The 13,014-nt window shown below is 49.0% G+C and overlaps 1 protein-coding gene across 1 annotated transcript in view; it reads right to left on the bottom strand.

Annotated features, from left to right (window-relative positions):
- Positions 1-22: 22 nt before the first annotated feature.
- NIM1K (NIM1 serine/threonine protein kinase) overlaps positions 23-13,014 on the bottom strand; it is a 78,560-nt gene continuing 65,568 nt past the window's right edge. The window contains exons 3-4 of the mRNA XM_032780820.2: positions 2,434-2,702; positions 23-772 (exon numbers count right to left, since the gene is read on the bottom strand). Coding sequence (XP_032636711.1) covers positions 23-772; positions 2,434-2,702 — 1,019 coding nt within the window. The remainder of the gene's footprint in view (positions 773-2,433; positions 2,703-13,014) is intronic.

Genomic DNA, 13,014 nt, shown 5'->3' with positions numbered 1-13,014 from the left:
TGTAAAGTCTGCTATATGCAATTCATAAAATTGAACACAACTTGGATGTATGTCTGATACCACGGTGTGAACTGTGACCTTTCTTTAAATCCTGCTCTTTGGGTTCTGGTTGCGTGACTATAGGAACAGTCTCCAGGGCTCTTTTCTTTTGCACTCTGTGCAAAACAATTCGGTAGATACCAGTTATTGAGCTTCGAGAATCTCTTCCACGGTTATTTTGAATGTGTTCTTCTGTGATTCCCAAATCTTGCAAGGTATTTTTCACTTCAATTTCCTCCTCTTTGAGGGTACTAGTCTCTGCTAAATACTTTGGATCCAGTTTAAATGGGTCCAAGGCTTTTGGATGCTGTATCCCTTGCATCCATTCGTTCTTCATAATACATTCAATAGAGTATCGTGCAGTTGGGACTGGCTGAAGAACTCCTCTGATCAGTTTCTGGCAAGTGTCTGAAAGGGATGGGGGCAGGCTATATGTCCCATCAAGAATGCACTTCTTCAGTTTGGCCACTGTGTCTGCACGAAATGGCATTGTACCAGTTGTCATAAAATATAAAAGGATGCCTAGCGCCCATATGTCCACATAAACACCAACATAGTTTTCATCTCGGAAGAGCTCAGGGGCAGCATAAGGAGGAGACCCACAGAAAGTGTTTAAAGTTTCCTCTTTTTTACTTATTGTGCTGAATCCAAAGTCTCCCACCTTCACACAGGTGTTACTGGTATAGAATACATTTTCTGCTTTCAAGTCCCGGTGAATGATATTGTTGTTATGCTACAGAGCAAAAGGAAAGCAAACTAAGTATTGGCATAATATGCAAAGGCTTTTCCAGCTCATTTTTTCCCTGTATCTTTGCTGTACAGAAGTTGCCATTTAAAAAGTCAACATTTGCCAAGTTACCATACAGTGGGTCTGACGTCCTCCACTGTTTCCCTATAGTTGGAATAGAAAAGTCTAGATGTAAAGTATGGAAATGCACAGTTAAGGTGCCTAAACAAACTTAATTTTGCCCTGTGCTAACACCAAAGAAGTGGGGGAGAAAAAGATGCAAGGTGTTTTTAGTGTAATCTGACACCATAACAACACATGCATTAATCATTAGTTGTACGGTTAAAGGCACCTGAACAACTTACCTGTATTTCCTAACTCTAATATTTAGATTTCTTTTAAGGAGTTTATAACACATAATCTTCCATGTTTTTTACTTTACGTTACTGATAACTACTTTTAACCATACCTCCATCTTACTACTGTGTTTGTGTGGGGATAGACTTTAATACCAAAAGGCATGCGATAGTGCATAAAGGCCTATCCTGTATCCAAACAGAACATCCTTTAATCTCTTCTGAATGTTTCTGTGGAGAATACCTGAGCAGCCTCTAGTCCAGGGGTAGGCAACCTAAGCATGCGTGCCGAAGGTGGCACACGAGCTGATTTTCAGTGGCACTCACACTGCCCGGGTCCTGGCCACTGGTCTGGGGGGGCTCTGCATTTTAATTTAATTTTAAATGAAGCTTCTTAAACATTTTAAAAACCTTATTTACTTTACATACAACAATAGTTTAGTTCTATATTATAGACTTATAGAAAGAGACCTTCTAAAAATGTTAAAATGTATTACTGGCACGCGAAACCTTAAATTAGAGTGAATGAATGAAGACTCGGCACACCACTTTGAAAGGGTGCCGACCCCTGCTCTAGTCTTTAGTCTTGATAAAAAGCAGACCAAACTCCCATTGACTTCTATTGAAGTTTAGGCCAGGGTTGAGTTTGATCCCTAAAGATCTTCTAAGTGGGACTATGATCACTTTTTAGACTATCACTTATTCTAAAACTAAGGCAGTGCTAACAAGTGCCATTATGCTCATCTGCTGTGTTCTCTCTCTCCATTATTAGCACTTCCATTACCTACAAAAACAGAAACCTGCTCTAACATGCTGATTTTTGGTTCCAATAGCTGGCATGATATAGACTACCTCTTTCAGTGTGCTTACAGATGTAAGACCTGGGTCATGATTTCACATGTGGATGAGAGTGCTGCACAAGAGCAAGGAAAGTTGTCATACTGGTGTGTTGCTGTATGTGAAATGAGTTTTGTGCTCTCAGTCCAATACCCAAAGAGGTGACAATAGCAGGGAAAAAAACACCACAAAGGCATTAAACAGAGAGGCCAAGAGTTGAATGGGCATGGAGATAGCAGTACTGTCTCTCCCTGAAAGCGGTAGCCCTAGACAAAGGCTGAAGAACAGTGATGTGGGGAAGTCTACATTGCCACTGCACATGGGGGTATCTGTTCTATGGGGACTTTAGTGTCCAGCGCTGCCTTTCAGGAACCTTTCATTAGCACTACTCCTACTTGGTGCAAAACAAAAATACATAGATGAAGTCTGCTAAAGTAATAAAAGGTAACTTAGGCCTACAGAAAAACAACTTACCATGTGCTTCACAGCAGATGCAATCTGGGAGAAAATTAATTTACTTTCCATTTCTGCTAACTTTCCCTCTGTGCTGATTTTAACAAAGAGTTCCCCACCTCCTGCATACTCCATGACGAGGTGCAGTTTCGACAATGTTTCCACCACTTCGTAAAGTCTGATAATGTTTGGGTGATGCAGTTTTTCCATGCTGGAAATTTCACAGGACAGTAAGCGTTGAGTCTTCTGGTCTAACTTGGTCTTGTCCAAAATCTTAATTGCTACTTTTTCTGGAAAGAAAAATGTATTTGAATGCATTAGGCAAACAAATATTTATATCAACACTCTTACTTCAAAACAATCCTCATTTAACTGAAAACATTTAAAAATCTCATTTCTACGAGTGATTGCTCATATAGGTTCCAATTAGGTGTGTGCACAGTCGTTGGAAAGTTTTCCCTTGGCAGTTCCCTTTAGATAGCCTGTGGAGCCCCCTGGAGTGGCGCCTTCATGGCACTGAATATATGCCCCTGCCAACCCAACCTCTCTTCAGTCCTTCTTACAATTGGTGACTGTCATTGGAACTACGGGCGCCTACCTAGCAATTGCTTCCCTTAATGTACTTTCTGATAGTTGTAGTTCAGTTCTTAGTTAATAGTAATAGTGTATATAGTGGTAGATAAGGTTGGGGAGTGGGGTTTTTTTCCCCCCCAATCCCTAACCCTTCCCTCCTTGGGCTCCGGGGCATGCCACGAGCTCAAGAGTTCAAACTCTATGGAGCCTGCAGCAAACCAATACCAACGAGTGACCCCCCACTACTCGTGTCTGAAGGAGGCACACAAAAAAGATAAGTGCAAAATCTGTAGAGCTTTCTGCCCCGGGACAAAAAAGGAGTGAGACTTCTGACTGAAGCAATTGCTGATGGAATTCGATCTTCATCCCCAGCATGCCGTGGATCGTCAAGACCAGGCACTGAGCATGTGCGTACGGAGTGCCCTGGCCTCAGTATGTGACACGGTGCCGAGAAACGACTCTAGCCTAAGAGACCCTCACCATCGGCGCTCCCTGGCACCGCAAGCTTTGGCCTGGCACTGCTCCCATTCACCAGTGCCACACAAGCAGCATAGGAAGACTGACAGGGGGCGCTCCCTGGTGCTGAAGACAGCAGGACCAGCAGGCGCACCCCCAGTGCGTCCCGCGAAGGAGCACTTGGTACTCAAACAGGAGGAATTGGTGCCATTGACTTCGGTTCCCCTGAGGGAATTGTTGCATCCAGTGGCCAGCGACTCCTCAGAGCAGTGTCAGGTAGAGGAGCTAGAGCTGCCCTCCACACTGGACACTTTTGAAGCCACCAGGGATGTCAGTGACATGACAGCCCCCCAGCCCCGGCGGTCAGGGATGAGCCTCCAGTGCTGCATCGTCCGGCACTGTCTAGAGGCAAGCCGGTCATGCTGAGGAGATCACCATCGCCAGTCTGGCACCATTTGCCCTGGCACTGCTCCTGATCACTGTCGTCAAGACACTGTTCTCTGGCACCGGGTTCCGGGCATGGCTCCCTGGCACCAGTGGGGCAATGCTCCCCTTCTCCAGCCCTGTGAGAGGAGTGGGACTGATCCCCGGCACTGCAAGAGGAGCAGCACAGATCCCTGGCACTGCGAGCGGAGCGGCACCGATCCCCAGCACTGTACTCTCGACACCGATTAGCCGCACCAGATTCCCAGCTCGGACACCTAGACACCAGTCCCTAGCACAATATCCTTCGACGCCACCATGGTCATCACGATTGAGATCGGTCTCGTCCGACTCTGATGGGGACTCCTTCTATTCCTGCCGCAGCAGGCACAGATTGGACTGGCAACAGAGGGAGACACTGATGGCATGGCATCCCCAGTGGCAGCCTCCGATGCAATGGCCCTTTTGGACCCCCTGGGCTTACCATTAGGCCCAGGGTTCCCTCTCCAGGGGCTCTCGCTCAGTGGCCTCTGAGACCTGAGCACCTCAGCCATCCAAGGACCGGCCTACACCTTGGGGATCCGAGACGACGTTGACAGAAGCCCCACTGCCTGTCCAGCTTGCTGCCGAGATGACTCCAGCACAAGTCCTGCTGCAGGGCCAGGCTACTGCTACTGAAACAACAATGATCATATCCTCCTCGGCTAAAGCAGGATTTTTACAGACGTTGGGGCAGGAATGGCAGGCGCAAGCCCTCTCCCTCCCTTGCTGGGCAGGGCCAGGGCCTGACCAAACCTTGGTCAGGCTCAAAGCAGGCCTTTTGAAGGTGCGCCTGAGGATGGAGCACCTGCCTCAACACCGGATCTTTCCCAGTGCTTTTTTAACTGTCTATTCCACTTCCACCATGGTTGGTCCCAAATAACACTGGACCACTGGGTTCTTCACATGGTAGAAGTGGGATATTCTCTCCAATTCTGCTGCCCCCCTGTCATAAACAGATAGTTAAGAGTTAATGTCTCTTTTACCTGTAAAGGGTTAAGAAGCTCAGTAAACCTGGCTGACACCTGACCAGAGGACCAATGGAGGGGAAAAGATACTTTCAAATCTTGGTGGAGGGAAGTCTTTTGTTTCTGCTCTTTGTTTTGGGGTTGTTCGCTCTTGGGACTAAGAGGGACCAGACGTCAATCCAGGCTCTCCAAATCTTTCTGAATCAGTCTCTCATGTTTCAAACCTGTTAGTAATAGCCAGGCAAGGCGTGTTAGTCTTATTTTTGTTTTCTCAACTTATAAATGTTCCTTTTTTGCTGAGAGGATTTTACCTCTGTTTGCTGTAACTTTGAACCTAAGGCTAGAGAGGTTCCTCTGGCTTTCTAATCTGATTACCCTGTAAATATTTTCCATCCTGATTTTACAGAGATGATTTTTTTTACTTTTCTCTTTAATAAAAGCTTTCTTTTAAGAACCTGATTAATCTCCTTGTTTTAAGATCCAAGGGTTTGGGATCTGTGTTCACTAGGGAATTGGTGAAGTCCTCAAGGCAACCCAGGAGGGGAAAGTTTTGGGAGGACAGAAAGTGCTCCAGACACGAAATCTGGATGGTGGCAGTGTACCAGATCTAAGCTAGTAATTAAGCTTAGAAGTTTCCATGCAGGTCCCCACATTTGTACCCTAAAGTTCAGAGAGGGGAAGTAACCTTGACACCCCCCCCTTTCCCGTCCCTCTTCAGGGGCCCGTCTCATGAGCAACTCCTTATCCCAGAGGTGCAGGCGCTCTTCGCCATAGGAGCAGTGGAGGAGGTTCCTCAGGAGCTCAAGGGCAAGGGATTCTATTCCTGCTATTTTCTAATCCCCAGAGCCAAGGTCTCAGACCCATTCTAGACCTGCAAAGACTCAACAAGTTCATGGTAAAGTTAAAGTTCTGCATGGTCTCCCTCAGTACAATTATCCCTTCTCTGGATCCAGGAGGTGGGTACGCTGCCCTTGATATGAGAGACACGTACTTTCACAAAGCTATACAGCCTGCACACAGATGATTCCTCTGGTTTGTCGTCGACCACAATCATTATCAGTCCACAGGCCTCCCCTTCAGGCTGTTGACAGCCCCCTGAGCGTTCAACAAGTGCATGTCGGTCATAGCAGCCTTCCTCCAAAGAAGGCAGGTGCAGGTATACCCCTACCTCGACGACTGGCTGCTCAGGGGCCTCACCAGGGAGGATGTGGAGTCTCAAGACCAATTAGTCAGATCCACTTTCGACAGACTGTCTCCTCCTCAATGTGAACACGTCGACTTTGTTCCCGACCCAAAGAATTGAGTTCACCAGGGCAGTGTTGGACTCGGTACAGACAAGAGCGTTTTTGCCAGAGACCTGATTCCAAGCCATAACAGACATTATTCAAGGCCTCAGGCGGTAACTGACCACTGCAGCAAGAGGATGCCTGAGTCTCAGTCACATGGCAGCCTGCACTTACTTGGTCCAGCATGCCAGACTGAGGCTCAGGCCACTTCAGCCTATCGCCCAGGGCGCAACAGCCTGGACTTAGCAGTCATGGTGCCAGAGCAAGTACTTGAGTCCCTCCAGTGGTGGCTTGACTTTCCAACAGTGTGCAAGGGAGACCCTTCAACATTCCCCAGCCTTCCTTGTCCCTGGTAACGAATGCATCAGCTCTGAGATGTGGTGTGCATTTGAGAGACCGCCAAACGCAGGGCCTATGGTCTCAGGATGAGCTCGCGCTCCGTATCAATATCAAGGAGTTGAGGGCCATACAACTAGCACGCAGAACCTTTCAGGCCTGGCTACAAGGCCAGGGGGTGGCAGTTATGATGGAGAACACCACTGCCATGTTTTACATCAATGAGCAGGGTGAAACTTGTTCCTCTCCCCTAGGCCGGGAACGCCTTCGGCTGTGGGAGTTGTGCATAGCCCACTGCATTCACTTGGAAGCATCCTATCTACCAGGAGTTCAGAACACATTGGCGGACCACCTCAGCAGATCTTTCTGCAATCATGAGTGGTCCATCCAGGCGGATGTCATACACTCTATCTTGCAAAGGTGGGGGTTTCCCCAGGTCGATCTGTTCGCCACCCAGAGCAAAAGAAAGTGCCCAATGTTTTGCTCCTTACAGAAACACAGTCCTGGCTCAATCATGGACTCATTCCTGCTACCTGGGGTGGGTGGGTGGCTGGTCTGTTGTACACCTTTTCCCCGATCCACCTCATGCACAAAGTCCTACTCAAGGTCCCCTGGGACGGGGCAGAGATAATTCTGCTGGCACTAGTGTGGCCTCGCCAATGTTAGTACACCACACTCCTGGAGCCATCAGTAGATGCCCCGATCACGTTGCCACTCCTCCCCAACTTGATAACTCAAGACCATGGTCATCTTCATCACCCAACCTCCATCGTCCACCTCATTGCCTGGAAGCTTCATGGCTGAACTCCATATTGATTCTGTGCTTGGAACAGGTAAGGGAGGTCTTACTCGGCAGCAGGAAACGCTCCACTAGGGTCACATATCTGCAAAAGTGGAAAAGGTTTACTTGCTGGTGTGACCAGCATTATACATCCCCACTGCAGGCACCTATATCGCTCATCCTAGAGGAGGGGTTCTCGCAACAAGTGTTTTGGTGGCCACAGAGTGGAGCCATCAACTCTTGCTGATGGCCACCCTGACACTTTTTCCTAAAATGCTTGATTAACTTTAGGAAAAACAAATAAATAGCACATATACACATCCACATAATTGTAATTTATTCATGTAGAGTTTTTGTTTTTTCTGCAGACTCAATAATAAAAATATTAACAAACACAAATATCACTTTACACAGTAATATCAATCACTTTTAACAGGACACTTAGTAGCTATGTGGAAGGCTGTGAAAGGTGATATTTGCATGTTGGTTAATATCACTTTACTCAGCAAGTGCCAGGACAATTTAAGGCCTGGGTTGAGGGGGGGATCAGAGGTAGATGTAGTGGGGGACATGGTGGGATGGATGTGGGCTGGGAAGGCAGTGGGGGCCTGGACGATGGAGGGGTGGATGCGGGGAAGGAAACGGGGGAGGGATAGCTCAGTGGTTTGAGCATTGGCCTGCTAAACCCAGGGTTGTGAGCTCAATCCTTGAGGGACCATTTAGGGATTTGGGGATTGGTCCTGCTTCGAGCAGGGGGTTGGACTAGATGATATCTTGAGGTCCCTTCCAACCCTGATATTCTGTGATAATATGATCTATGAAAGCAGTGGGATCCAGGGGTGATGGGGAGGGGGATATTGATGTGGGGCCAAGAGAGAGGAGTGTGGGTGGTAAGGCCTGCAGCTGCGCAGCTGATGCTGGGGGTTGGCACCCGGTGCTGGGTAGCCAGGGGTCAGTACCCATGGCCAGAGCCCAGCGCTCCACCTCCAGGGCAGAGTGTTGGATCCCAGGGCCAATGCCCACTGCCACGCAGTGAGACCCTGGAGCTGGGTGCTGGAGCCTGGGGCCGTGTGGCCGGATCCAGGGGTCAGTGCCCATCCCCAAGAGGCTGAAACCAGCACTCAGTGCTGTGTGCCCGGGTCAGGGATCAGAGCACACCCGGTGCCAGAGATTGGTGCCTGATGCCGCATGCCTGGCGCCAGGGCTTGGCGCTGGGGGATGGCGCCACCTGCTGCTGTGTGCCTGGGGCTGCGGACTGGCATCCAGAGCTGGCGCCTGCTGCCGCAGGGCTGGGACTACAAGTTGGCGCCTGGGGTCAGTGGCTAGGATTGGGGGTCAGAGCACACGACGGGTTTGGTGCCTGGGGCCAGTGGCTGCTGCTGGGGTCAGGGGTTGCTGCCCGGGGCCAGCAACTGCTGATGGGATAGGGGCATGGGGTCCCAGGACTGGCACCACCTGGCCAGAGATGGGGATTGGAGGCTGCTGCCACGTGGCCAGGGGTTGGAGCCTGAATTGAAGCCCCATGGCCACAGGCCAGGGCTGCGTGGCCAGAGCTGGGGGTCAGCACCTGAAATCCTGCAGCCGGAGCCAGGTGTTGGCACCTGAAGCCTCATGGCTGGAACCCTGGTCCACACAGCCAGGCTCCCTCAGTCCCACCGCTGGAGCCCGCCTCCCAATCGCCCCAGGGCTGCCTCCATGCCCCGCTGCAGGTAGAGAACTCACTGTGCTCCTGCAGTGTTGTGCCTCACCTGTCTCCAGGGGCCATGCAGGGCTGTGCATCCAGGAGGAACAGGCAGGCAGAGTGGCGGGGCAGATGCTTTGCTTCTCCCCCATCATCACTCAGGAAGCTGTCGTGATCGCAGGGAAACCCCCTGATGGCCGCATGTGGCCACGGTGGCCTCATTTGAGAAACGCTGTCCTAGAGTACCTTCTGCACCTGAAACAGCAAGGCCTGGCAGCATCATCCATAAAGGTACACCTCGCTGCTATCTCGGCCTTCCACCTGGGAGCATCTGGATGCTCCGTCTTCGCCAACCCATGGTTGGCCAGTTCCTCAAGGGAATGGCTACATCCGTACGTTAGACAGCCTGTTCCTGCACTGGATCTTAACTTGGTCCTCACCAAACTAATGGGGTCTCCATTTGAACCACTGGCAACTTGCTCCCTGCTCTACCTGTCGTAGAAGGTAGACTTCCCGGTCGCCATTACATCAGCAAGGAGGGTGTCTGAGCTGAAAGCCCTCACCTCCGACCCACCTTATACGGTTTTCCACAAGGATAAGGCGTAACTCAGGCCTCACCTAGTCTTTCTTCCTAAGGTTGTGTTACATGTTCCTGCCTGTTTTTTATCCTAAGCCTCATACCACTAGCCAAGAGCAGAGGCTGCACTCTCTGGATGTTCAGCAGGCACTAGCCTTCTACACTGAATGCACTAAGCCGTTCAGGAAATCGAACCAGTTGCTCGTAGCAGTGGTAGACCAGATGAAAAGTCTCCTGCTCTCTTCTCAAAGAATATCTTCCTGGATCACATCCTGCATCTCCATGTGCTACGAGCTGGCCAAGATACCAGCCTCGACACTTACGGCACACTCCACAAGGGCACAGGCCTTGTTGTTGGCATTCCTGGCCCAGGGCCCAATACAAGAAATCTTCAGGGCAGCAACTTGGTCCTTGGTGCATACATTCACCATGATCCAGCAAGCCAGAGATGATGCAGCTTTTGGCAGAGCAGTGCTCCAGTCAGCGATTCCATAACTCCAACCCCTCTGTCGGAGTAGCCAGCAAGAAGGAAGGGAGGAGGGCCCAGGTCGGCAGGGGCATATATTCAGTGCCAGGAAGGTGCCACTCCATGGGGCATCACAGCTGACCCAACGGGAGCTGCTAAGGGAAAACTTTCTGACTGTGCACACGGCATGCACACATCTAAGTGTTCTCCTTAGCCACTGAGGACAGGACAGAAAGCAATGGGCTTAAATTGCAACAAGGGCAATTTTAGGTTAGACATTAGGAAAAACATCCTAACTGTAAGGGTAGTTAAGCTGTGGAAGCTCCATCAAAGGAGGTTAGGGTGACCAGACAGCAAGTGTGAAAAAACAGGACAGGGGTAGTGGGTAATAGGAGCCTATATAAGAAAAAGACCCAAAAATTGGAACTGTCCCTGTAAAATCCGTACATCTAGTCACTCTAAAGGAGGTTTTAAAGAACAGGTTGGACAAATTTGTCAGGGATGATCTAGCTAATACTTAGTCCTATCTCAGTGTGAGGGACTGGACTAGCTGACCTGTCGAGGTCCCTTCCAGTCTTACCTTTCTATGATTGTGCTTGCTACAATGCCGAACATAGAGGAAGGTATGGTCTCTGTCCCAAAGAGCCTATACGTTGAGACAGAAGCAATAGCTTCCTCTGGGCCTCAGGAGTGTTCAACCCCCCAGCTCCGCTCTGCCCCAGGCTCCGCTGACCCCTTTCCCCACTCCACACCCCTTACCCCACCTCTTCCCCCCCAGTTCCGCCCCCCTCCCCTGAGTGTGCCCCATTGCTCCTCCCCCCCCAGCACACCACGGAACAGCTGATCGTGGACGAGCGAACAGCTGATCATGGGTGAGCGGGAGGCACTGGGAGGGAGAGGGAGAAGTTGATTGGCAAAGGCACGGGGGGGGGGAGGGGAGCATGGCTGCCCATGGTTGCTCAGCACCTACTAATTTTTTTCCATGGGTGCTTCAGCCTCAGTCCACTAGCTAACCATTGTGGCTTCAAGAGGCTTCAGTGGAAAAAGCAGGAATTACAACAATAGCTGGAGCATGGACAGCTACTGCAACGGAAATGGGCAGTGGAAACACCCCAAAGATAAGCTTGTTAAAAGCCTAACTGGTTTGGATGCAAACACTGGCAAAATCACTGCTACTTGCTAGGGATCCATCACATTTCTTTCTGCTTATCCCTCTTTGTTTTGCCCATTGTCTGGCCATTCACAAGGGTGACTAACCCTTTGGTATTCTGCACCTGCCTCAACAATGTATGTTATCATATGATCAGGTTGGTACAAGAGGCTAGAATCTTAGGGCTAAATTGGCAAGGGGGGTTTAGGCACCTAACTGCCACTTTAGGCGCCACTGGCATTCACAAAACCACCACTCAAATGCTGCTACTCTCTGCAGGCACCCAAAGTCACCTGGGGCTAAATCCCTAACGGGGCTTAGACTCAGCATTGCAGCACCTACCTCTTAGATGCCCTGCAGCCTAATGGAATCCACAGCCCTGAGTTCGTTGCCCAGGTCCCTATACAACACATAGGGAGAGTTAGGTGCCTACGAATGGGATTCACAGAAGTCAGCATATTGAGCAGGGAGCAATGTAAGCTAATCTATAAGAAATGCTGTGGAAAAGGACGGGGCCTAAGCCCCACCACTGAAAGTGAGAGTGGTATCTCCCTTGATTTGGGATTCACACTAAAGTTAGCCTAAGCCCGAGCAGCCCTTTCTCACAAAAACCAAGAAGGAGGTGGTGCCTTCCTAGAATAACCCACTACTCAGAGCACTCACTCAGCACATGGGAGAAGACCCCTGCTGAGAAGCAGCCACTTTGATCCAGCTCTTCTACCTCTGAGTTACATGCTCAAACCACCAGGGTAGTGGGGTGTGGCTCTCTTATTCTTTCCTACTGCAGCTGTTCCACTTTGTATCAATGCCTAAATAGTCATTAGAGCAGGGGCTTAAGCATCATTTAACTTTCTTGTTGGTCCAATTACTATTTAAGGAATCTTATTCACCACTTATTCCCCCAGTCACTTTTCTTCTCAGACCCTCCTTTGAATCAGGATCATTCTGGAAATTAAAGCTGCCGTTTTTGTAAGATAAGGTTACTTTAAGCTTGTCTGTGGTATCAGACAGAGTCTAATCTTTGCTGCTGATGTACATGTCTGAAACAAAGCTTAGAACGGGCAGGAAGGAATTGCTTTGCAAAGCAACAAAGAAGCCAGGATGTACTTTAAGTGCAACTTTAGCCCCAGTCAATTCATTTTCTAACAATTAATCATCTTAAATTTTGAGTTAGGTCAAAAGTTAAAACCTTGAATCTTCATTATAGCTCAAAATCCTGTACCTAGGAACTCAGCACTTTGGATCCTAAGGTAACAGAAGTATCACCATTTCCTGCATCCAGGAGCCCCTAGTTATGTCAATGGTAGCATGAGCAGGCCATTACCTGGGGGGTGGGGGGACGGAAAATACGTGTGTGTTAATAAAGAAATCTGAAAAAAACAGCTTTGTCTTGAATACTGCTATTATTGCATCATGTCTGGGTGAAATATCATTCTAACAGATACAAATTTGTCACTGTACAGGTTAAGAAACCTCCACGTTTTGCATCATTTATGTTTCCTAGTAATTTAAAATGCATAAAACCATCCAGATATCAAAACTGTAATTATATACATTAGTTACTGTGATGCTTCTAAAAGATGCTGCAATTTTAGTCCAACATATGAGGAATTTCTTTTTAAATGCACAGAACAAGTATCTGCAACATGAGCCAAGGCAGGACAAGCTTCCCACCACTGCCCTACTCTGACCTGTGAAGTCCTTTTTTGCTGACTAATCCTGCGCAGTCTGAAACAGCCAGAAATCACCAAATCATTTCATGTAAGCAACACACCAGCTATCCAATGTTAACTTATGGTTAATAACGGCCTTGGCAGGATTCAGATTGGTGATCTAGACGTGAAAGGCTTCTTATCCTATTATTAA

This window comes from Chelonoidis abingdonii, chromosome 6, assembly GCF_003597395.2.
Source record: "Chelonoidis abingdonii isolate Lonesome George chromosome 6, CheloAbing_2.0, whole genome shotgun sequence".
Classification (NCBI taxonomy): domain Eukaryota; kingdom Metazoa; phylum Chordata; order Testudines; family Testudinidae; genus Chelonoidis; species Chelonoidis abingdonii.
The sequence above is the reverse complement of the archived record's forward strand: the minus strand, read 5'-3'. Positions and strand labels throughout refer to the sequence as shown.